At 47.7% G+C, this 25788-nt stretch overlaps 1 protein-coding gene across 4 annotated transcripts in view; it reads left to right on the top strand.

The window, feature by feature from the left end:
• The window catches only part of LOC118376123 (liprin-alpha-3-like), a 186229-nt gene that overhangs the window by 140003 nt on the left and 20438 nt on the right, over positions 1 to 25788 (top strand). For 2 of the 4 annotated variants that reach the window (XM_052519149.1, XM_052519150.1), the window contains exons 4-28: positions 636 to 800; positions 1126 to 1200; positions 1291 to 1350; positions 1510 to 1644; positions 1786 to 1878; positions 2946 to 2998; positions 3145 to 3238; positions 3454 to 3588; positions 9314 to 9397; positions 9859 to 9990; positions 10252 to 10314; positions 10402 to 10484; positions 10787 to 10952; positions 11131 to 11327; positions 11593 to 11833; positions 12458 to 12591; positions 12689 to 12840; positions 12982 to 13078; positions 13232 to 13313; positions 13429 to 13629; positions 14396 to 14458; positions 18281 to 18307; positions 18481 to 18656; positions 19144 to 19241; positions 19512 to 19687. In XM_052519149.1, the coding sequence (XP_052375109.1) occupies positions 636 to 800; positions 1126 to 1200; positions 1291 to 1350; positions 1510 to 1644; positions 1786 to 1878; positions 2946 to 2998; positions 3145 to 3238; positions 3454 to 3588; positions 9314 to 9397; positions 9859 to 9990; positions 10252 to 10314; positions 10402 to 10484; positions 10787 to 10952; positions 11131 to 11327; positions 11593 to 11833; positions 12458 to 12591; positions 12689 to 12840; positions 12982 to 13078; positions 13232 to 13313; positions 13429 to 13629; positions 14396 to 14458; positions 18281 to 18307; positions 18481 to 18656; positions 19144 to 19241; positions 19512 to 19687 (2982 nt within the window). Of the gene's footprint in view, positions 1 to 591; positions 801 to 1125; positions 1201 to 1290; positions 1351 to 1509; positions 1645 to 1785; positions 1879 to 2945; positions 2999 to 3144; positions 3239 to 3453; positions 3589 to 9313; positions 9398 to 9858; positions 9991 to 10251; positions 10315 to 10401; positions 10485 to 10786; positions 10953 to 11130; positions 11328 to 11592; positions 11834 to 12457; positions 12592 to 12688; positions 12841 to 12981; positions 13079 to 13231; positions 13314 to 13428; positions 13630 to 14395; positions 14459 to 18280; positions 18308 to 18480; positions 18657 to 19143; positions 19242 to 19481; positions 19688 to 25788 lie in introns of all 4 variants that reach the window. The other 2 variants (XM_052519151.1, XM_052519152.1) reach the window with 2 other exon arrangements.

Genomic DNA, 25788 nt, shown 5'->3' with positions numbered 1-25788 from the left:
ATACAATGCTTTTAGTTTTAGTAATATTTAGGGCAAACTTATTCCTTGCCACCCACTCTGAAACTAACTGCAGCTCTTTGTTAATAAGTGTTGCAGTCATTTCAGTCGCTGTAGTAGCTGACGTGTTGAGTGTTGCAGTCATTTCAGTCGCTGTAGTAGCTGACGTGTTGAGTGTTGCAGTCATTTCAGTCGCTGTAGTAGCTGACGTGTTGAGTCATCCGCATACATAGACACTCTGGCTTTACTCAAAGTCAGTGGCATGTCATTAGTAAAAATTGAAAACCCTCGGGAATTCCTGATTATAACTGGATTATATTTGAGAGGCTTCCATTAAAGAACAGCCTCTGTGTTCTGTTAGACAAGTAACTTGTTATCCACATTATAGCAGTGGGTGTAAAGCCATAACACATACGTTTTTTCAGCAGCAGACTATGATCGATAATGTCAAAAGCTGCACTGAAGTCTAACAAGACAGCCCTCACAATATTTTTATCATCAATTTCTCTCAGCCAGTCATCAGTCATTTGTGTAAGTGCTGTGCTTGTTGAGTGTCTTTCCCTATAAGCATGCTGAAATCCTGTTGTCATGTAGATCAGATCCTTATTCCAAGTGGCCCCTGCTCTCTGTGTGTCCAGCTGCTGCTGGAGCATCTGGAGTGCCTTGTGTCTCGTCATGAGCGCAGTCTGAGGATGACAGTGGTGAAGAGGCAGGCCCAGTCTCCTGCCGGAGTCTCCAGCGAGGTGGAGGTCCTCAAGGCCCTCAAGTCCCTGTTCGAACACCACAAAGCCCTGGATGAGAAGGTGTGTGTGTGTGTGTGTGTGTGTGTGTGTGTGTGTGTGTGTGTGTGTGTGTGTGTGTGTGTGTGTGTGTGTGTGTGTGTGTGTGTGTGTGTGTGTGTGTGTGTGTGTGTGTGTGTGTGTGTGTGTGTGTGTGTGTGGTAAAGGGCTGGACAAGAAGGTCACTCTGGGTGCTAAATGGAGGAGTGAGTGGGCTGGCTCCACAGGATTTATTCTTAACCTTATGTACTAACATCCACCTCTCTCTCTCCCCTTCACTCCCACTCTCTTTCTCCCTTTCCACTATCTCGTCTTTCTCTCCCCCTCTGTCTGTCTGGGACCTCCTTAGGTGCGAGAGAGGTTACGTGTGGCTCTGGAGCGAGTGACTGTTTTAGAGGAAGAGCTGGAGTCCTCCTCAAATGAGGTGAGTTATCCTCCTCTGCTCGTTCTCCTTTTCCTCTGTCTGCAGATAAAGCATCTTTTCTAAACCTTTCTGTTCTCCATCTCTACCTAGTGCCATTCTCTACGAGACCAAATCAAAAGACGCCAACAAGGCTTAGAAAATGGGAAAGAGGTGAGGGGATTTATGCTGTATTGGCTGAAGTAAATGTTGAAGTATTAGTGTCTCATGTGCTGCATAGTTTGCTTGGAGTTTAAGGAGTCACATCACATTTCCATCTTTACATGATGTTGTCTTTTCCTTGTCGTTTTCCTCTCCTTCTTCCTCTCACAGCGGCTGCCCAATGGACCCTCCTCCATCCTGGAGGATGGAGAGATTGACAGAGAGAGACAGAGAGAAACAGAGATAGAGCGGCAGAGAGCAGAGCTGGCCCAGCTGAAAGAAAGACTGGCCCTCATGTGCAGACAGGTGAGTGACAAATAGAGATAACTAACAGTTTGAGTCATACATACACCAGACATGCATATGTTATAAGGAATATGACTTTCATAGATGTGATACTGACCCAGATGGTGGCTTCTTGTGTGTAACTATTATGTCACCCTCCAGGTTGGGGAGATCGAGGAACAGTTGACTGCAGCTAGGAGGGAGGTGACCAAGTCAGAGGAAGCCAATCAGAAACTGCAGAGGGATGTGAAGGAGGTGAGCTCTACTTCCCAATTGGTTGAAAATACGCGTGTGTGTCAGCATCTCATTGCGCTAGAGAGAAATGTGTGTCTGTTTTCCCTACTCTATTAGAGAAATGTAACAGTTTCCTGTGGCAACAGAGCCATTTTCCTACTTGGCAGCAATAACTGCTACTGTACTGTACTGTATGTGTGAGAATTGCCCTGTAGCCATGGCGACAGTATCACTAGTAAACAGGCAAGCACGTGGATAGAAGCCGGTGCTGTCACTCACACAGCTGATTGGTGGCTTGGGACTGGGAGGAATTTTGGGGCAAGTGGTCCCAGAGCCACCCAGTCACCACACCCCCTACCTCCTCCTCCCTCCTCCTCTCCCTCCCATTCCTCCTCCTCCTTCTTCCCTCCTCCTTCTTCCCTCCTCCTTTTTCCCTCCTCCTTCTTCCCTCCTCCTCCTTCTTCCCTCCTCCTCCTTTTTCCCTCCTCCTTCTTCCTTCCTCCTCCTTCCCTCCTCCTTCTTCCCTCCTCCTCCTTCTTCCCTCCTCCTTCTTCCCTCCTCCTTTTTCCCTCTTCCTTCTTCCCTCCTCCTCCTTTTCCCCTCCTCCTTCTTCCCTCCTCCTCCTTTTTCCCTCCTCCTTCTTCCTTCCTCCTCCTCCTTCTTCCCTCCTCCTTCTTCCCTCCTCCTTTTTCCCTCTTCCTTCTTCCCTCCTCCTCCTTTTTCCCTCCTCCTTTTTCCCTCCTCCCTTTTCCCTCCTCCTTCTTCCCTCCTCCTCCTTTTTCCCTCCTTCTTCCCTCCTACTCCTTTTTCCCTCCTCCTTCTTCCCTCCTCCTCCTTTTTCCCTCCTCCTTCTTCCCTCCTCCTCCCCCTCCTCCAGGACTTGTGCAATAACATCTGTCAATTGGCAGAGACGTGTTTCCTCTGTCAACAACTTCCTTCTACTAACCATTATCATACTTCAGCTACAGTTCTAGTGGTTTAGCCAGCAGCGCCAAGTCTCTTTGATCATATCCGACTTTTATGTTTTTCTCCCTCTTTCTATTTCTCTCTTTTCCTCTGTCTGTCCCTCCCCCTTTCTCCTCTCTCAGGCTCTTTGTCAGAGAGAGGACATGGAGGAGAGAATAACTACTTTAGAACGCAGGTAAATACAACTGTCTATCCACCCCCCCCCCCCTGAATACACCAGGGAATGTCTTTTGCCATAGGCAATTGTGTCTGTTGTGTTCAGTTGTACGACATTGCCTTCAAGATGTATCTGCTGTATGTCATTGTGCTGTGTGCCTGCAGGTACCTAAGTGCCCAGAGGGAGGCGACGTCTCTCCACGACATTAAAGACAGGCTGGAGAATGACCTGGCCAGTAAAGACTCCCTCTACAGGCAGGTGGGTGAAGTGACCTGCTTTCTCCTGGTTGTTTCTGTTAGTGGAGAGGATTGGTAGTTTAGCAATGATAAAAGCTCTGCATTTTGCGTTCAGGGTTAAGAATTATTTTTGTTACTGACTGTGAGGTTAAATTCCTTCTCCCCCTTCTCTTCCTCCTCATCTTACCTCTCCCTCTTCCTCCTCTTCCTCCTCCTCGTCCTCCTCCACTCCTGCAGAGTGAGGAGAAGAACAGGCAGCTCCAGGAGCGTCTAGACGATGCCAAGCAGAAGCTGCAGCAGACCCTGCAGAGGGCCGAGACGCTGCCTGAGATAGAGGCCCAGCTCGCCCAGAGAGTGGCTGCACTCAACAAGGTACACCACCTCCACTACCTGTGTGTGTGTGCGCGTGTGTGTGTGTGTGTGTGTGTGTGTGTGTGTGTGTGTGTGTGTGTGTGTGTGTGTGTGTGTGTGTGTGTGTGTGTGTGTGTGTGTGTGTGTGTGTGTGTGTGTGTGTGTGTGTGTGTGTGTGTGTGTGTGTGTGTGTGTGTGTGTGTGCGAGCATGCATTTGTGTGTGTGTGTGTGTGTGCGCGCGCGTGCGTGCGTGTGTGAGTACATCAAAGCGTGCATTTGTGTGTAAAATTGACAGAACGCTCAAATCAAATAAATATCAAATCAAAATCTGAAATAAATAAATAGCTGCTACGAGCCCTGCATGATAATGAATGCTGCTTCATCACACTATTCATCACACTGTCACATTGTAGTTCAGCCTCAGGTGCAGAACATGTCAAGAGCTGTATGATAATTCATTGCTTGTATTTTATAATTTATAACAAACATGATTTTCAAGGAGATGTAAATGTCTCAATCATCAGCATAACCCTAAAGAACCAATTATGTAGTACTTGTTGAGGCAAGATGCCTGAAATGTCACTCCAAATCATATTCATGTACACTGACATTAGTGGAGGCTCCTCAGAGGAGGAAGGGGAGCACCATCCTCCTCAGTGAATTTCATAAAAAATAAAAAATAGTAAAACATTTAAGTTATCCTTTTCAGATAAAACTATACTAAATATAATCACGTCACCAAATAATTTATTAAAACCCACTATTTTGCAATAACATCACTCTGTAATGTAGAACCATGGTGTATCTGGGGGACAGCTAGCTTCTATTCTCCTCTGGGTACAATACAATACCCCCAAAATGGTTCTCACCCCCTTCCATAGACTTACACAAAATCAAATCAAATTTTATTTGTCACATACACATGGTTAGCAGATGTTAATGCGAGTGTAGCGAAATGCTTGTGCTTCTAGTTCCGACAATGCAGTAATAACCAACAAGTAATCTGAAATGCTTGTGCTTCTAGTTCCGACAATGCAGTAATAACCAACAAGTAATCTAACTAACAATTCCTAAACTACTGTCTTATACACAGTGTAAGGGGATAAAGAATATGTACATAAGGATACATGAATGAGTGATGGTACAGAGCAGCATAGGCAAGATACAGTAGATGGTATCGAGTACAGTATATACATATAAGATGAGTATGTAAACAAAGTGGCATAGTTAAAGTGGCTAGTGATACATGTATTACATAAGGATGCAGTCGATGATATAGAGTACAGTATATACGTATGCATATGAGATGAATAATGTAGGGTAAGTAACATTATATAAGGTAGCATTGTTTAAAGTGGCTAGTGATATATTTACATCATTCCCATCAATTCCCATTATTAATGTGGCTGGAGTTGAGTCAGTGTCAGTGTCAGTGTGTTGGCAGCAGCCACTCAATGTTAGTGGTGGCTGTTTAACAGTCTGATGGCCTTGAGATAGAAGCTGTTTTTCAGTCTCTCGGTTCCAGCTTTGATGCACCTGTACTGACCTCGCCTTCTGGATGATAGCGGGGTGAACAGGCAGTGGCTCGGGTGGTTGATGTCCTTGATGATCTTTATGGCCTTCCTGTAACATCAGGTGGTGTAGGTGTCCTGGAGGGCAGGTAGTTTGCCCCCGGTGATGCGTTGTGCAGACCTCACTACCCTCTGGAGAGCCTTACGGTTGAGGGCGGAGCAGTTGCCGTACCAGGCGGTGATACAGCCCACCAGGATGCTCTCGATTGTGCACCTGTAGAAGTTTGTGAGTGCTTTTGGTGACAAGCCGAATTTCTTCAGCCTCCTGAGGTTGAAGAGGCGCTGCTGCGCCTTCTTCACGATGCTGTCTGTGTGAGTGGACCAATTCAGTTTGTCTGTGATGTGTATGCCGAGGAACTTAAAACTTGCTACCCTCTCCACTACTGTTCCATTGATGTGGGGAGGGGGGTGTTCCCTCTGCTGTTTCCTGAAGTCCACAATCATCTCCTTAGTTTTGTTGACGTTGAGTGTGAGGTTATTTTCCTGACACCGCACTCCGAGGGCCCTCACCTCCTCCCTGTAGGCCGTCTCGTCGTTGTTGGTAATCAAGCCTACCACTGTTGTGTCGTCCGCAAACTTGATGATTGAGTTGGAGGCGTGCGTGGCCACGCAGTCGTGGGTGAACAGGGAGTACAGGAGAGGGCTCAGAACGCACCCTTGTGGGGCCCCAGTGTTGAGGATCAGAGGGGAGGAGATGTTGTTACCTACCCTCACCACCTGGGCGGCCCGTCAGGAAGTCCAGTACCCAGTTGCACAGGGCGGGGTCGAGACCCAGGGTCTCGAGCTTGATGACGAGCTTGGAGGGTACTATGGTGTTGAATGCCGAGCTGTAGTCGATGAACAGCATTCTCACATAGGTATTCCTCTTGTCCAGATGAGTTAGGGCAGTGTGCAGTGTGGTTGAGATTGCATCGTCTGTGGACCTATTTGGGCGGTAAGCAAATTGGAGTGGGTCTAGGGTGTCAGGTAGGGTGGAGGTGATATGGTCCTTGACTAGTCTCTCAAAGCACTTCATGATGACGGAAGTGAGTGCTACGGGGCGGTAGTCGTTTAGCTCAGTTACCTTAGCTTTCTTGGGAACAGGAACAATGGTGGCCCTCTTGAAGCATGTGGGAACAGCAGACTGGTATAGGGATTGATTGAATATGTCCGTAAACACACCGGCCAGCTGGTCTGCGCATGCTCTGAGGGCGCGGCTGGGGATGCCGTCTGGGCCTGCAGCCTTGCGAGGGTTAACACGTTTAAATGTCTTACTCATCTCGGCTGCAGTGAAGGAGAGACCGCATGTTTTCGTTGCAGGCCGTGTCAGTGGCACTGTATTGTCCTCAAAGCGGGCAAAAAAGTTATTTAGTCTGCCTGGGAGCAAGACATCCTGGTCCGTGACTGGGCTGGGTTTCTTCTTGTAGTCCGTGATTGACTGTAGACCCTGCCACATGCCTCTTGTGTCTGAGCCATTGAATTGAGATTCTACTTTGTCTCTGTACTGACGCTTAGCTTGTTTGATAGCCTTGCGGAGGGAATAGCTGCACTGTTTGTATTCGGTCATGTTACCAGACACCTTGCCCTGATTAAAAGCAGTGGTTCGCGCTTTCAGTTTCACGCGAATGCTGCCATCAATCCACGGTTTCTGGTTAGGGAATGTTTTAATCGTTGCTATGGGAACGACATCTTCAACGCATGTTCTAATGAACTCGCACACCGAATCAGCGTATTCGTCAATGTTGTTATCTGACGCAATACGAAACATATCCCAGTCCACGTGATGGAAGCAGTCTTGGAGTGTGGAGTCAGCTTGGTCGGACCAGCGTTGGACAGACCTCAGCGTGGGAGCCTCTAGTTTTAGTTTCTGTCTGTAGGTAGGGATCAGCAAAATGGAGTCGTGGTCAGCTTTTCCGAAAGGGGGGCGGGGCAGGCCCTTATATGCGTCGCGGAAGTTAGAGTAACAATGATCCAAGGTTTTTCCACCCCTGGTTGCGCAATCGATATGCTGATAAAATTTAGGGAGTCTTGTTTTCAGATTAGCCTTGTTAAAATCCCCAGCTACAATGAATGCAGCCTCCGGATAAATTGTTTCCAGTTTGCAAAGAGTTAAATAAAGTTCGTTCAGAGCCATCGATGTGTCTGCTTGGGGGGGGGGGGATATATACGGCTGTGATTATAATCGAAGAGAATTCTCTTGGTAGATAATGCGGTCTACATTTGATTGTGAGGAATTCTAAATCAGGTGAACAGAAGGATTTGAGTTCCTGTATGTTTCTTTCATCAAACCATGTCTCGTTAGCCATAAGGCATACGCCCCGCCCCTCTTCTTACCAGAAAGGTGTTTGTTTCTGTCGGCGCGATGCGTGGAGAAACCCGTTGGCTGCACCGCTTCGGATAGCGTGTCTCCAGTGAGCCATGTTTCCGTGAAGCAGAGAACGTTACAGTCTCTGATGTCCCTCTGGAATGCTACCCTTGCTCGGATTTCATCAACCTTGTTGTCTAGAGACTGGACATTGGCAAGAAGAATGCTAGGGAGTGGTGCACGGTGTGCCCGTCTCCGGAGTCTGACCAGAAGACCGCCGCGTTTCCCTCTTTTTCTGAGTCGTTTTTTTGGGTCGCTGCATGCGATCCATTCCGTTGTCCTGTTTGTAAGGCAGAACACAGGATCCGCGTCGCGAAAAACATATTCTTGGTCGTACTGATGGTGAGTTGACGCTGATCTTATATTCAGTAGTTCTTCTCGACTGTATGTAATGAAACCTAAGATGACCTGGGGTACTAATGTAAGAAATAACACCTAAAAAAACTAAAAACTGCATAGTTTCCTAGGAACGCGAAGCGAGGCGGCCATCTCTGTCGGTGCCGGAAGTATTAACAGTAATTATGACAACTTCTGGAGGACGTCCTCCAACCTATCAGAGCTCTTGCAGAATGAACTGACATGTTGTCCACCCAATCAAAGGATCAGAGAATGAATCTAGTACTGAAAGCATAAGCTACATCTAGCTAGCACTGCAGTGCATACATGTGGTGAGTAATTTATTTTGGGTAACAGAAAAATACTGCATGATAGCTGAGAAAGACAATAGTTGAACAGTTTTGAACAAATTCATTTATTCCACTTTCAGTTTCACTTACTTAGCTAGCAAATGCAGCTAGCTAGTTTAGCCTACTCAAACACCCTGCTCAAACAGAGGGATGCTATGTTAGCTAGCTGGCTATGACTATCCAACATAACACTGGAACTCTTCCAAGTCAAGGTAAACTTTTACTAATTTATTGCCATCGGGGCCTGCCAGTGTAATGTTACTTCATGATTGTAGTGGGTTTACTATTGTGTTAGTTGTAATTAGCTATGTTGACTATGACGTTACTTTAGCTAATATGGTGACAACATGTAGGCTATGAGTAGTGGTTATGATATGGTTTGGCTTGGAATTTTTTTTCCGCCTGGTCACATAGGGGGGGACAAGGTGAGAGGAGGAGAGCGCATGGATGCAAGAAGGAATACAAAGTGGCTGCTATGAAAGTGAACTGTGTTTACGCGTGCTCAGAAGTGTATTCATTCAGCCAATTCTGTTGGGAAATGTTTCTTAAACGGAAGCAAATTGAACATACCTGAATTCTTTCAATAGAAACTCTTGTTTGCACCTGTTGGACTAATGATTACACCCTATATCAGCTAGATGCAGGCAAGAGTGTGGAAGGCGGTATTGAATGTGTCACTGTCTGTCCATGTGTCACTGTCTGCCACCTCAACATTTTCTCTCGACCTGTGTGCACCTACGTTGTAAACTTTCATTCATAGGCTAAGTTGTAGCAACCTCATGAGGTTATAGGTCAAATTTGAGTATCCTGTAGTAGCCTAAACCTATCGTTGTTACATTGAACTGGGTGAATGGAATATGAATGACAGTCATTCAACATGCTGTAATAGAAATAAGGCCATGCTCATGAAAAACTCAATCTTAAACAGCACTGACCCCCACTGTCTGACATCTGCAAACAGATCAGAAGTGAATGTGTATTCTAGAAAACATCCTACTGTGTTTGACTATGATCTGCACAGACAGGAGATCACTCAAATCAAACGTTTTACCCAACCCAAGGTTGCGCAGTCATAATTATGTTCTATCAACATTCTGACATGCTGCCTGTTTTGACTCCTCACCCTCCTCCTCTTGCATCACAGGCTGAGGAGCGTCATGGTAACTTTGAGGAGCGACTGCGACAGATGGAGGCGCAACTAGAGGAGAAGAATCAGGAGTTACAGAGGGTGAGTCATGCTCGCTCTCCCTTTTCCTTTTCTCCCTTCCACCCCCTCTTTCATACCATTCCTTTATCACTCTTTACTCTACAATGGCATACTAATGTTCTAAACCCTCTATTTGTCAGTCTGTATTCAGATCCCAATCTCCTTCTCTCTCACTCAGTCAAGCAGAAAGGTCGCTGTTAACTATCCGCTCACCCTCTGTCCTTCCATTTTTCTATTTTACTCTCTCCCTGCCTCAGGGCAAGGGAGGCACACAGAGTTTCCCAACTGGAGAAGCCTTGTCCAAGATTGCAACAGGATCAACAGTAGAAACAATAACAGACATGAAAATACCTCACTATTTAGCTCCCTAATCTCTCTCTTTTCTCTTTCTCTTTCTCTTTCTCTTTCTCTCTCTCTCTCTCTCTCTCTCTCTCTCTCTCTCTCTCTCTCTCTCTCTCTCTCTTCCCCTCTCCTTTCCCTAGGCGAGGCAGAGGGAGAGGATGAATGATGAACACAACAAGCGTCTGTCTGACACGGTGGACAAGCTGCTGTCTGAGTCTAACGAAAGGCTTCAGCTCCATCTAAAGGAGAGGATGGCTGCTCTGGAGGACAAGGTACTTACTTACCAGCCCACTCACACCCTCTCACACCTCTTCACACTGAGCATAGTTCCCACTCAAAACAGTCAACACAATCGTCTTCATCCAGTTTCTATTCAAGACTGTTGTCACTTCAATATTAAACCCACTCTGGCTCTAAACAGCTACTCTGGAATACAGTTCGGACCTCATGGCATTGATAATGTGTAATTACAGATATGTTGTTGTTATGCAGTAGACCTAATAAAGTTTTTTTCTTAATGGTGATCCTTTCAGAATGCTCTCTCTGAGGAACTTTCTAACATGAAGAAGATCCAGGACGACCTTCTAGCAAACAAGGTATATCAAGAGATAATTCCATTTTCACATACTATAATTAAATATTTAATTGTATTAACTTATTCTCTATTTCTTTCCCTGTTTCAGGACCAGCTGATAGCCGAGCTGGAGAGGATTCAGCTGGAGTTGGACCAGCTCAGACTGAGACCCGGCGGGTCCTGCTATTCCAGGTCTCCCTCCCTTCCTCAACACACCTCCTACACACCTCATACAGCTGCTGCCTATGGAATTGGCTGGCAGTATTGTAACCAAGTAGTATAAGTGGTTTGCAGTGTTATGTGCTTCCTATAACCTCTCTCCTACTCTCAGTATAGGTTCAGGTGTGGCCTGTACATATGGAGCAGAGAGGCTGGATGAATGTACATTCCAATTATCTCTCCCACTCACTGTCTATATCAGTCTATCTTTCTCTTCTCCCTCTCTCTCTGTTTCTCTCTCTCTCCCTCCCTCCCTCCCTCCCTACCTCTCTCAGGTCTCTCCCTGGCAGTGCTCTGGAGCTGAGGTACTCCCACGGGGGCGGCTCCCTCCCCACGGGCTCCACCGCTCACCTGGATCACTACGGTAACTCCAACACAGTGGCCGTGGTCAGGCGGACTCATCGCGGGCGCTGGAGCACAGCCCGGGAGGACACCAGCAAGGTCAGAGGTTACATGATCACATGATCACCTTTGGCGTGTCTAATATTGATAATGATATAGGCACATTGATATAGTTGACATGGTCATAAGCATCACAACACAACAAACTGAGCCTTCTCTGTGTGTATGTGTGTGTGCATGCTTGCATGTGTGTTTGTGCGTATGTGTATGTGTGCAGTACGGGGACTGGGACAGTGGGTCAGCACTGCTGAGGACCGGGTTTGAGGGGGGTGTGGACCACGGTTGCTCTGACGATGAGGACGACAGAGAGACACTGTTTGGCTCGGAGCTGCTGTCTCCCAGCGGACAGACTGATGTCCAGACACTGGCCATCATGCTGCAGGAACAACTAGAGGCAATCAACAAGGAGATCAAGTAAGGGAGGTGGAGGAAGGGATGCAGGTAGAGAGGTGCTGTGATTGTGTACAAGCAGTTTAGGTCAAATGCAGGTGGAGAAGATTCATCCGAGGTTTCTTTTCATTTTCTCATTCAAGACCAACATTCATTGGACTTCCGTCTGACATGCTCCTAAATCTCCCCTCTTTCCCTCTTCTCCCCTTTTCACTCTGTTTACCCTCTCTCTCTCCGACCTGTTTGTCTGTCTATCTCTCTCCCCCTCTCCCCCAATTCTCTCTGTCAGGCTGATCCAGGAAGAGAAGGAGAGTACAGAGTTGCGGGCGGAGGAGATCGAGAGCAGGGTTAGCAGTGTGGCTCTGGACGGTTCCCCCATCCCACCCTCCTCCCTGGGGAGGGACAGTATGGGACGCGGCTTCATCCCTCAATCCCTCACCTCCTCCACCCTGGCCTCCCCTTCTCCCCCCAGTTCTGGGGTCTCCACCCCTCGCCTGTCCCACTCCCCTCACCGCGAGACAGATAGACAGGTACAGCTGCTCTGTCTGTGTGTGGGTGTGTTGGGAATGTGTGAGTCTTTGTGTGTGTCAGTGGAGGCTGCTGAGGGGAGGACGGCTCATAATAATGTCTGGAACAGAGTGAATGAAATGGCATTAAACAAACACATTTTTGAGAACATATTTACAGGATTTCACTTTTTAATGTGTTTAGTATTGCTTACTAGGTGTTGTCTAATAAATGCTGTAACTACTCCCTCTTTAAATCAGGGTTTATTGGAAAAAGCTGTTAAAAAGAGGACATTGTATTATCATTTCTTTGTACTCCCTGACGAAGGCCATGCAGCCGAACCGCGGCAGAGTTTTAAAACTTTGTTTCCATTGAACATGCCATACAAATAAAGGCATTTTAATGAATTGTATGAAGAGTGTCTTGGTCCTCCTTTCTTTTTGATGACCCATTTACCCCTTTTACCAAAGAGCACCTTCTGTCTACCAAAATCTACTATTGTGTACCTGTACCCTTCCTCCTTTTTCTACATGGAAACCATGCTCCCCAATTAAGTGGTCACCAACCTCCTGTGGTGTGTGTACATGCGTGCGTACAGTATACATACTGTATAAGGCCCCTAAATGTGTTCCAACTTTACCCTCCAGAACAACAAAGAGGATGATCGGTCCCTTGCCCTTCTTGACTCCACCCCTCCACCCACCCCCCGAGCGCTGCGACTTGACAGGATGACCCTCACCCACCCAGGGGCCATGATGGACGACCCCAGGGAATTCCGCAGGTATGACAGCCAACCATCATAGAGGAAACCCTGTAGTGCTCATATGGTTCGTTCCTTCCCTGTTTCTCTTATTCCATCTGTCTCTTCTGTCTCTTAGTCTGTCAGCAGATGGCAGCAGTTCCAACAGCAGTCAGGACTCTCTCCACAAAGCCAGTAAAAAGAAAAGCATCAAGTCTTCCATCGGCCGCCTTTTTGGGAAGAAGGAAAAGGGAAGGATGTGCCCGTCTGGGCGAGAGTCTGCCTCTCTGGGTGAGAGAGAATTGAAATTATACTCGAAAAGCGACGTAGTCCATGACTTTAAATGTGTTTCAACTGCAACAGGTCGAAGTCCACCTGGTGTTGACACCGATATTTGTCGTCTTTGTAACCCATGACCCCTGTGTCTCTCAGCCTCTACGCCTTCTGAGGACCTGGGTACTGGGGATTCTATGGGACTGACCAAGGGAAGCATGACAGGAACTGTTGACAACCGCCGCAGCAAAAGGAAGTGGGTCTCAGGGAATATCACCCTCCGATTCATTTCTCTCCTGAAGTCATTTCTCTTTCCACTCTGTTCCACTGCTTTTCTTCCACTCTTTCAGAAAGCACTTTTCGTTTTATGCTTATTCAACCTCTGTCTCCCCCGGTCTCTCTCCCCCAGACATGAGCTGCTGGAGGAGGCGTGTCGTCAGGGTCTTCCCTTTGCATCCTGGGATGGACCCACTGTGGTCTCCTGGCTAGAGGTAATCATAGATGTTTGATAGATAGATGGGAAACCTTTATAGCCATATAAACCCCCACGATCACTACATTCTAGCCAATCTGTTTCTAGCTCACCTCTTTCCCTCTCTACTCCAGCTGTGGGTGGGAATGCCAGCATGGTACGTGGCAGCCTGTCGTGCCAACGTGAAGAGTGGCGCCATCATGGCCAACCTGTCTGACACAGAGATCCAGAGGGAGATTGGCATCAGTAACCCCCTGCACCGCCTCAAACTGAGACTGGCCATCCAGGAGATGGTGTCCCTCACCAGCCCATCTGCCCCGGCCAGCAATCGCTCTGTTAGTAGTCTCACTAGTACACACTCACAGAACACAAACCATGTAGACACAATTATAGGGGTACACATGAAACTATATTGATATACACACATATACGTACAGGTAACTGCCAAAATTGAGGAAACGCCAACATAAAGTGTCTTAATAGGGTGTTGGGCCACCATGAGCCACCAGAACAGCTTCAATGCACCTTGACACAGTCTACAAGTGTCTGGAACTCTATTGGAGAGATGTGACACCATTCTTCTATGAGGAATTCCATTATTTGGTGTTTTGTTGATGGTGGTAGAAAAGGCTGTTTCAGGCACCACTCCAGAATCTTCCATAAGTGTTCAATTGGGTTGAGATCTGGTGACTGAGACGGCCATGGCATATGGTTTACATCGTTTTCATGCTGATCAAACTATTCGGTGACCACTCGTGCCCGGTGGATGGGTGCATTATCATCCTATGGGGGCATAGCCATGGTCGCCAAAATAATGGCCTGCCCAACATTTTTATACATGACCCTAAGCCTGATGGGATGGTGATTGCTTAATTAACTCAGGAACCACACCTGTGTGGTAGCACCTGCTTTCAATATACTTTGTGTCCCTCATTTACTGAAGTAGTTCCATTATTTTGGCAGTTACCTGTATATGCACATTTACATGTGTAGAGATGAACATAAAAATGTTACATGCATTCACAGCAGACTCATCAACACACAAACATTTGAGTTTTTCTGACGATCATGTTTTCTTTCTCTCCTGTCTTGTGACCACAGTCGACCAGTAACGTGTGGATGACCCATGCTGAGATGGAGTCGTTAAACGCAGCCACCAAACCGGTAAGTATGTCCTGTTATGTTAATGTCTCAACATTTTCGAGACATTTAACACCGACGTTCATCTAACATTGACGTATGTCAAAGGAGGTTGGTGGCACCTTAATTGAGGAGGGCGGGCTCTTAGTAACGGCTGGAAAGGAATGAGTGGAATGGGATCGAACACATCATGTTTCCATGTGATTGATACCATTCCATTCACTCCATTCCAGACATTATTATGAGACGTCCTCCCCTCAGCAGCCTCCTGTGATCTACAGTGCAATTGGAAAGTATTCAGACCCCTTCACTTTTTCCACATTTTGTTAAATTACAACCTTATTCTAAAATGGATTCAATTATTTTTTTTCCTCATCAATCTACACACAATACCCCATAATGGCAATCGAAAACAAGCTATTAGAAATGTTTGTAAATGTATTAAAAATAAAAAACTGAAATACCTTATTTACATAAATAAGTATTCAGACCCTTTGCTATGACACTTGAAATTGAGCTCAGGTGCATCCTGTTTCCATTGATCATCCTTGAGATGTTTCTACAACTTGATTGGAGTCCACTTGTGGTAAATTTAAATTAATTGGACATGATTTGGAAAGGCACACCTGTCTATATAAGGTCCCACATTTGACAGTGCATGTCAGAGCAAAAAGCAAGCCATGAGGTCGAAGGAATTGTCTGTAGAGCTCCGAGACAGGATTGTGTCGAGGCACAGATCTGGGGAAGGGTACCAAAACATTTCTGCAGCATTGAAGGTCCCCAAGACCACAGTGGCCTCCATCATTATTAAATGGAAGAAGTTTGGAACTACCAAGACTCTTCCTAGAGTTGGCTGCCCGGCCAAACTGAGCAATGGTCACTCTGACAGAGCTCCAGAGTTCCTCTGTGGAGATGGGAGAATCTTCCAGAAGGGCAGCCATCTCTGCAGCACTCCACCAATCAGGCCTTTATGGTAGAGTGGCCAGACGGAAGCCACTCCTCAGTAAAATGCACATGACAGCCTGCTTGGTGTTTGCCAAAAGGCACCTAAAGGACTTTCAGACCAGGAGAAACAAGATTATCTGGTCTGATGAAACCAAGATTGAACTCTTTGGCCTGAATGCCAAGCATCACGTCTAGAAGAAACCTGGCACCATCACTACTGTGAAGCATGGTGGTGGCAGCATCATGCTGTGGGGATGTTTTTCAGCAGCAGGGACTGGGAGACTAGTCAGGATCGAGGGAAAGATGAACAGAGCAAAGTACAGAGAGATCCTTGATGAAGACCTGCACCAGAGCGCTCAGGACATCAGACTGGGGTGAAGGTTCACCTTTTAACAGGATAACAACCCTAAGCACACAGCCAAGACAATGCAGGAGTGGCTTCGGGACAAGTCTCTGAATGTCTTTGAGTGGCCCAGCCAGAGAAGAATGTGAGAAACTCCCCAAATACAGGTGTGCCAAGCTTGTTGCGTCATACCCATGAAGACTTGAGGCTGTAATCGCTGCCAAAAGTGTCTGAATACTTCATATTTCAGTTTTTTATTTGTAATACATTTGCAAACATTTCTAAAAACCTGTTTTGATTTGTCATTATGGGGTACTGTGTGTAGATTGATGAGGGAAAAAAAACATTTTAATACATTTTAGAATAACTCTGTAACATAACAAAATGTGGAAAAGGTCAAGGGGTCTGACTACTTTCCGAATGCACTGTCAATATATATTGCTCTACAGTTATAACTTATACTGCTCAGTTAGGAGTTAAACTCTTTCTCTCTCTCCCTCTGACTCTCCCTCTCTCTCTCTCTCTCTCTCTCTTTTTCTGAGTTTGTGGGACTACAAGGTCTTGGTGTTGAGCATCTTCTTCTCTCCCTCTAGTTTCTGTTTCAGTGTAAACTGCTTCACACTAATGACCTGTTCACTAAACTGCTTCACACTAATGACCTGTTCACTAAACTGCTTCACACTAATGACCCGTTCACTAAACTGCTTCACACTAATGACCCGTTCACTAAACTACTTCACACTAATGACCCGTTCACTAAACTGCTTCACACTAATGACCCGTTCACTTCACTAAACTGCTTCACACTAATGACCCGTTCACTAAACTGCTTCACACTAATGACCCGTTCACTAAACTGCTTCACACTAATGACCTGTTCACTAAACTGCTTCACACTAATGACCTGTTCACTAAAACTGCTTCACACTAATGACCTGTTCACTAAACTGCTTCACACTAATGACCCGTTCACTAAACTGCTTCACACTAATGACCCGTTCACTAAACTGCTTCACACTAATGACCCGTTCACTAAACTGCTTCACACTAATGACCCGTTCACTAAACTGCTTCACACTAATGACCCGTTCACTAAACTGCTTCACACTAATGACCCGTTCACTAAACTGCTTCACACTAATGACCCGTTCACTAAACTGCTTCACACTAATGACCCGTTCACTAAACTGCTTCACACTAATGACCCGTTCACTAAACTGCTTCACACTAATGACCCGTTCACTAAACTGCTTCACACTAATGACCCGTTCACTAAACTGCTTCACACTAATGACCCGTTCACTAAACTGCTTCACACTAATGACCCGTTCACTAAACTGCTTCACACTAATGACCCGTTCACTAAACTGCTTCACACTAATGACCCGTTCACTAAACTGCTTCACACTAATGACCCGTTCACTAAACTGCTTCACACTAATGACCTGTTCACTAAACTGCTTCACACTAATGACCTGTTCACTAAACTGCTTCACACTAATGACCCGTTCACTAAACTGCTTCACACTAATGACCTGTTCACTAAACTGCTTCACACTAATGACCCGTTCACTAAACTGCTTCACACTAATGACCCGTTCACTAAACTGCTTCACACTAATGACCCGTTCACTAAACTGCTTCACACTAATGACCCGTTCACTAAACTGCTTCACACTAATGACCCGTTCACTAAACTGCTTCACACTAATGACCTGTTCACTAAACTGCTTCACACTAATGACCTGTTCACTAAAACTGCTTCACACTAATGACCTGTTCACTAAACTGCTTCACACTAATGACCCGTTCACTAAACTGCTTCACACTAATGACCTGTTCACTAAACTGCTTCACACTAATGACCCGTTCACTAAACTGCTTCACACTAATGACCCGTTCACTAAACTGCTTCACACTAATGACCCGTTCACTAAACTGCTTCACACTAATGACCCGTTCACTAAACTGCTTCACACTAATGACCCGTTCACTAAACTGCTTCACACTAATGACCCGTTCACTAAACTGCTTCACACTAATGACCCGTTCACTAAACTGCTTCACACTAATGACCCGTTCACTAAACTGCTTCACACTAATGACCCGTTCACTAAACTGCTTCACACTAATGACCCGTTCACTAAACTGCTTCACACTAATGACCCGTTCACTAAACTGCTTCACACTAATGACCCGTTCACTAAACTGCTTCACACTAATGACCCGTTCACTAAACTGCTTCACACTAATGACCCGTTCACTAAACTACTTCACACTAATGACCCGTTAACTAAACTGCTTCACACTAATGACCCGTTCACTAAACTGCTTCACACTAATGACCCGTTCACTAAACTGCTTCACACTAATGACCCGTTCACTAACACACTGTTCCTCCCTTTGTCTTCTCCTTCCTGTTTCCTGTCTTCTCCCCTCCTCCCTCTGCTTTTCCTCCATCCATCTGTCTTCCCTGCTCCCCCTATCCTGCTCTGCCTCTGTTCTCTCGCTCTTTCTGCCCATGTTTCTCTCTCTCCTGTCCATCTGCTGCATCTAAGGAGCTGAAAGAGATTAGCTGGGATCAGGTAAGGAATGGAAGCACTGTATTAAATGGCATCAACATATAACACACTAATTACACTATTGTATGTGGCCATTGAAAAACAAATGATTAATACAGAAAAGTACTATAAGTAATAATCAAACTACAACTGAAACAAATGAGACACTAGTGAAGGAGTCCTCTTCTGCATCTCAGATCCTGGCCTATGGGGATATGAACCATGAGTGGGTGGGTAATGACTGGCTGCCCAGCCTGGGTCTGCCCCAGTACCGCTCCTACTTCATGGAGTCCCTGGTGGACGCCCGCATGCTGGACCACCTGACCAAGAAGGAGCTGAGGGGACAGCTCAAAATGGTGGACAGCTTCCATAGGTACGTATGGCCTGCTCTCGTCTATCTGTCTCTCGCTCTTTCTCTTTATGTTGCTGTTATTAACCTCGGCACCTGGGTGGGGAGGCGTTTTTCTGCCTCGAGGGGGTGGTGAAAAGCAAATAGACAAAATTCCAGTTTCTGCAAATGAACAATGAATTCTTCTTCTGCAACTGTTTCCCACTCCCACTTCACTCACTGCCTTTCCTTTTCTCTCCGTCATTCTTTCTCTCCCTCTGTTGACACTCTAGCTCTCTCTCTCTGGTGTGTGAGTGTGTGTGTTCGTGGCATGGGAAACATGCAGGTGTTAAAGGGTATGTTGAAAGATTTCCTGCTGTTGTGACACTCTCACTCTGCAGGTGTGTCTCCAGGCCTTCTCGGGGTCAAAGACACCGGAGTGCTCTAATACTTTCTCTGAGTACAGGTGAGAGTCAGTCGCCATGCCCTCTATTAACCGCCTGACCTTTTGACCTCTCTTGACCTTTCTCAGGGTTAGTTTGCATTATGGCATAATGTGTCTGAAGCGCTTGAACTACGACCGCAAAGAGCTAGAGAGGAGGAGAGAAGACAGCCAGCACCAGAACAAAGGTGTGTTCTTCCTCTCTGACATTAAATCCTTTGTTCCAATTTAGTGCTTCTCATCCATCCATCCATCCAACCAATCCTCCATTCAGTAACAATCAAAGCCTCAATTGATGGTTAGTAGAAGGTGTTTCACTGCTTGGCTTGAGCAAAAGTCTGCACCCACATTGGCCCTGTCAGTGTAAGATCCAGTCACCCTGTGGGTTTCTTTGAGTGAGAATCAGGTGTTCTGATATTTTCTGACAGATGTCTTCGTCCCACTACCCCTCTGCGTAGATGTGATGGTGTGGTCCAACGAGCGTGTGATGTGCTGGGTGCAGAACATCGGGCTGAAGGAGTACGCTGACAACCTGACAGAGAGCGGGGTCCATGGGGCCCTCCTGGCTCTGGACGACACCTTTGACTACACAGACTTGGCCCTGCTGCTGCAGATACCCAATCAGAACACACAGGTACACCCATCTAACCAATCAGAACACACAGGCATGCACAAGCCTCACCCCACCCACTAATCAGAAGTGATTAAATGCCTTCCCCTGCTCAGATGTTGCATGCAACAACCGATGGTTGTCTGCCACGTCATTGACTGTGTCTTCGGGACCAGATTGCTATAACATATGATGTGGGTAGCAGATACTTCAAGATAAAAGTTTATTGGTCACGTACACAGTTTTGCAGATGTTACCACAGGTGCAGCGAAATGCTTTTCACACTTCAAATACCTATCCAGGCATTGTAATATATGTCACGCGTCAGCAACGCCTGGACAGAGAAACGCACCCATGAACTGGATTCTTACTGCACCTGTATCTCAGTAACAGCGTCCCCAGGGTAACAGCTGGCTGGTGGATGACAGTTGTATCTCAGTAACAGCGTCCCCAGGCTAACTGCTGGCTGATGGATGACAGTTGTATCTCAGTAACAGCGTCCCCAGGCTAACTGCTGGCTGGTGGATGACAGTTGTATCTCAGTAACAGCGTCCCCAGGCTAACTGCTGGCTGATGGATGACAGCTGTATCTCAGTAACATCGTCCCCAGTGGCTGGTGGATGACAGCTGTATCTCAGTAACAGCGTCCCCAGTGGCTGGTGGATGACAGCTGTATCTCAGTAACAGCGTCCCCAGTGGCTGGTGGATGACAGCTGTATCTCAGTAACATCGTCCCCAGTGGCTGGTGGATGACAGCTGTATCTCAGTAACAGCATCCCCAGTGGCTGGTGGATGACAGTTGTATCTCAGTAACAGCGTCCCCAGTGGCTGGTAGATGACAGTTGTATCTCAGTAACATCGTCCCCAGTGGCTGGTGGATGACAGCTGTATCTCAGTAACATCGTCCCCAGTGGCTGGTGGATGACAGCTGTATCTCAGTAACAGCGTCCCCAGTGGCTGGTAGATGACAGTTGTATCTCAGTAACAGCGTCCCCAGGCAAACTGCTGGCTGGTAGATGACAGTTGTATCTCAGTAACATCGTCCCCAGTGGCTGGTTGATGACAGTTGTATCTCAGTAACAGCGTCCCCAGGCTAACAGCTGGCTGGTAGATGACAGTTGTATCTCAGTAACAGCGTCCCCAGGCTAACAGCTGGCTGGTAGATGACAGTTGTATCTCAGTAACAGCGTCCCCAGGCTGACTGCTGGCTGGTAGATGACAGGTGTATCTCATTAACAGCGTCCCCAGGCTAACAGCTGGCTGGTGGATGACAGTTGTATCTCAGTAACAGCGTCCCCAGGCTAACAGCTGGCTGGTAGATGACAGTTGTATCTCAGTAACAGCGACCCAGTGGCTGGTAGATGACAGTTGTATCTCAGTAACAGCGTCCCCAGGCTGACTGCTGGCTGGTAGATGACAGTTGTATCTCAGTAACAGCGTTCCCAGGCTAACTGCTGGCTGGTAGATGACAGTTGTATCTCAGTAACAGCGTCCCCAGGCTAACTGCTGGCTGGTAGATGACAGTTGTATCTCAGTAACAGCGTCCCCAGGCTAACAGCTGGCTGGTAGATGACAGTTGTATCTCAGTAACAGCGTCCCCAGGCTAACTGCTGTCTGGTAGGTGACAGTTGTATCTCAGTAACAGCGTCCCCAGGCTAACAGCTGGCTGGTGGATGACAGTTGTATCTCAGTAACAGCGTCCCCAGGCTAACTGCTGGCTGGTAGATGACAGTTGTATCTCAGTAACAGCGTCCCCAGGCTAACTGCTGGCTGGTAGATGACAGGTGTATCTCAGTAACAGCGTCCCCAGGCTAACAGCTGGCTGGTGGATGACAGTTGTATCTCACTAACAGCGTCCCCAGGCTAACTGCTGGCTGGTAGATGACAGGTGTATCTCAGTAACAGCGTCCCCAGGCTAACAGCTGGCTGGTGGATGACAGTTGTATCTCAGTAACAGCGTCCCCAGGCTAACAGCTGGCTGGTAGATGACAGTTGTATCTCAGTAACAGCGTCCCCAGGCTAACAGCTGGTTGGTAGATGACAGTTGTATCTCAGTAACAGCGTCCCCAGGCTAACAGCTGGCTGGTAGATGACAGTTGTATCTCAGTAACAGCGTCCCCAGGCTAACAGCTGGCTGGTAGATGACAGTTGTATCTCAGTAACAGCGTCCCCAGGCTAACAGCTGGCTGGTAGATGACAGGTGTATCTCAGTAACAGCGTCCCCAGGCTGACTGCTGGCTGGTAGATGACAGTTGTATCTCAGTAACAGCGTCCCCAGGCTAACAGCTGGCTGGTAGATGACAGTTGTATCTCAGTAACAGCGTCCCCAGTGGCTGGTGGATGACAGTTGTATCTCAGTAACAGCGTCCCCAGTGGCTGGTAGATGACAGTTGTATCTCAGTAACAGCGTCCCCAGGCTAACTGCTGGCTGGTAGATGACAGGTGTATCTCAGTAACAGCGTCCCCAGGCTAACAGCTGGCTGGTAGATGACAGTTGTATCTCAGTAACAGCGTCCCCAGGCTAACAGCTGGCTGGTAGATGACAGTTGTATCTCAGTAACAGCGTCCCCAGGCTAACAGCTGGCTGGTAGATGACAGTTGTATCTCAGTAACAGCGTCCCCAGGCTAACAGCTGGCTGGTAGATGACAGTTGTATCTCAGTAACAGCGTCCCCAGGCTAACAGCTGGCTGGTAGATGACAGTTGTATCTCAGTAACAGCGTCCCCAGTGGCTGGTAGATGACAGTTGTATATCAGTAACAGCGTCCCCAGTGGCTGGTAGATGACAGTTGTATATCAGTAACAGCGTCCCCAGGGTAACAGCTGGCTGGTGGATGACAGTTGTATCTCAGTAACAGCGTCCCCAGGCTAACAGCTGGCTGGTAGATGACAGTTGTATATCAGTAACAGCATCCCCAGTGGCTGGTAGATGACAGTTGTATATCAGTAACAGCGTCCCCAGTGGCTGGTAGATGACAGTTGTATCTCAGTAACAGCGTCCCCAGGCTAACAGCCGGCTGGTGGATGACAGTTGTATCTCAGTAACGGCGTCCCCAGGCTAACTGCTGGCTGGTAGATGACAGGTGTATCTCAGTAACAGCGTCCCCAGGCTAACAGCTGGCTGGTGGATGACAGTTGTATCTCAGTAACAGCGTCCCCAGGCTAACAGCTGGCTGGTAGATGACAGTTGTATCTCTGTAACAGCGTCCCCAGGCTAACTGCTGGCTGGTGGATGACAGTTGTATCTCAGTAACATCGTCCCCAGGCTAACAGCTGGCTGGTAGATGACAGTTGTATCTCTGTAACAGCGTCCCCAGGCTAACAGCTGGCTGGTAGATGACAGTTGTATCTCTGTAACAGCGTCCCCAGGCTAACTGCTGGCTGGTGGATGACAGTTGTATCTCAGTAACAGCGTCCCCAGGCTAACAGCTGGCTGGTAGATGACAGTTGTATCTCAGTAACAGCGTCCCCAGGCTAACTGCTGGCTGGTGGATGACAGTTGTATCTTTGTAACAGCGTCCCCAGGCTAACAGCTGACTGGTAGATCACAGTTGTATCTCAGTAACAGCGTCCCCAGGCTAACTGCTGGCTGGTAGATGACAGGTGTATCTCAGTAACAGCGTCCCCAGGCTAACAGCTGGCTGGTGGATGACAGTTGTATCTCAGTAACAGCGTCCCGAGGCTAACAGCTGGCTGGTAGATGACAGTTGTATCTCAGTAACAGCGTCCCCAGTGGCTGGTGGATGACAGTTGTATCTCAGTAACAGCGTCCCCAGTGGCTGGTAGATGACAGTTGTATCTCAGTAACAGCGTCCCCAGGCTAACTGCTGGCTGGTAGATGACAGGTGTATCTCAGTAACAGCGTCCCCAGGCTAACAGCTGGCTGGTGGATGACAGTTGTATCTCAGTAACAGCGTCCCCAGGCTAACAGCTGGCTGGTGGATGACACTTGTATCTCAGTAACAGCGACCCAGTGGCTGGTAGATGACAGTTGTATCTCAGTAACAGCGTCCCCAGGCTGACTGCTGGCTGGTAGATGACAGTTGTATCTCAGTAACAGCGTCCCCAGGCTAACAGCTGGCTGGTAGATGACAGTTGTATCTCAGTAACAGCGTCCCCAGTGGCTGGTAGATGACAGTTGTATATCAGTAACAGCGTCCCCAGTGGCTGGTAGATGACAGTTGTATATCAGTAACAGCGTCCCCAGGGTAACAGCTGGCTGGTGGATGACAGTTGTATCTCAGTAACAGCGTCCCCAGGCTAACAGCTGGCTGGTAGATGACAGTTGTATATCAGTAACAGCGTCCCCAGTGGCTGGTAGATGACAGTTGTATATCAGTAACAGCGTCCCCAGTGGCTGGTAGATGACAGTTGTATCTCAGTAACAGCGTCCCCAGGCTAACAGCCGGCTGGTGGATGACAGTTGTATCTCAGTAACGGCGTCCCCAGGCTAACTGCTGGCTGGTAGATGACAGGTGTATCTCAGTAACAGCGTCCCCAGGCTAACAGCTGGCTGGTGGATGACAGTTGTATCTCAGTAACAGCGTCCCCAGGCTAACAGCTGGCTGGTAGATGACAGTTGTATCTCTGTAACAGCGTCCCCAGGCTAACTGCTGGCTGGTGGATGACAGTTGTATCTCAGTAACATCGTCCCCAGGCTAACAGCTGGCTGGTAGATGACAGTTGTATCTCTGTAACAGCGTCCCCAGGCTAACAGCTGGCTGGTAGATGACAGTTGTATCTCTGTAACAGCGTCCCCAGGCTAACTGCTGGCTGGTGGATGACAGTTGTATCTCAGTAACAGCGTCCCCAGGCTAACAGCTGGCTGGTAGATGACAGTTGTATCTCAGTAACAGCGTCCCCAGGCTAACTGCTGGCTGGTGGATGACAGTTGTATCTTTGTAACAGCGTCCCCAGGCTAACAGCTGGCTGGTAGATGACAGTTGTATCTCAGTAACAGCGTCCCCAGGCTAACTGCTGGCTGGTGGATGACAGTTGTATCTTTGTAACAGCGTCCCCAGGCTAACAGCTGACTGGTAGATCACAGTTGTATCTCAGTAACAGCGTCCCCAGGCTAACTGCTGGCTGGTAGATGACAGGTGTATCTCAGTAACAGCGTCCCCAGGCTAACAGCTGGCTGGTGGATGACAGTTGTATCTCAGTAACAGCGTCCCGAGGCTAACAGCTGGCTGGTAGATGACAGTTGTATCTCAGTAACAGCGTCCCCAGTGGCTGGTGGAAGACAGTTGTATCTCAGTAACAGCGTCCCCAGTGGCTGGTAGATGACAGTTGTATCTCAGTAACAGCGTCCCCAGGCTAACTGCTGGCTGGTAGATGACAGGTGTATCTCAGTAACAGCGTCCCCAGGCTAACAGCTGGCTGGTGGATGACAGTTGTATCTCAGTAACAGCGTCCCCAGGCTAACAGCTGGCTGGTGGATGACACTTGTATCTCAGTAACAGCGACCCAGTGGCTGGTAGATGACAGTTGTATCTCAGTAACAGCGTCCCCAGGCTGACTGCTGGCTGGTAGATGACAGTTGTATCTCAGTAACAGCGTCCCCAGGCTAACAGCTGGCTGGTAGATGACAGTTGTATCTCAGTAACAGCGTCCCCAGTGGCTGGTAGATGACAGTTGTATATCAGTAACAGCGTCCCCAGTGGCTGGTAGATGACAGTTGTATATCAGTAACAGCGTCCCCAGGGTAACAGCTGGCTGGTGGATGACAGTTGTATCTCAGTAACAGCGTCCCCAGGCTAACAGCTGGCTGGTAGATGACAGTTGTATATCAGTAACAGCGTCCCCAGTGGCTGGTAGATGACAGTTGTATATCAGTAACAGCGTCCCCAGTGGCTGGTAGATGACAGTTGTATCTCAGTAACAGCGTCCCCAGGCTAACAGCCGGCTGGTGGATGACAGTTGTATCTCAGTAACGGCGTCCCCAGGCTAACTGCTGGCTGGTAGATGACAGGTGTATCTCAGTAACAGCGTCCCCAGGCTAACAGCTGGCTGGTGGATGACAGTTGTATCTCAGTAACAGCGTCCCCAGGCTAACAGCTGGCTGGTAGATGACAGTTGTATCTCTGTAACAGCGTCCCCAGGCTAACTGCTGGCTGGTGGATGACA

Source organism: Oncorhynchus keta, chromosome 5 (genome assembly GCF_023373465.1).
Source record: "Oncorhynchus keta strain PuntledgeMale-10-30-2019 chromosome 5, Oket_V2, whole genome shotgun sequence".
Lineage (NCBI taxonomy): Eukaryota > Metazoa > Chordata > Actinopteri > Salmoniformes > Salmonidae > Oncorhynchus > Oncorhynchus keta.
Note: the sequence above shows the minus strand (reverse complement) of the source record. Positions and strands in the feature narration are given on the sequence as shown.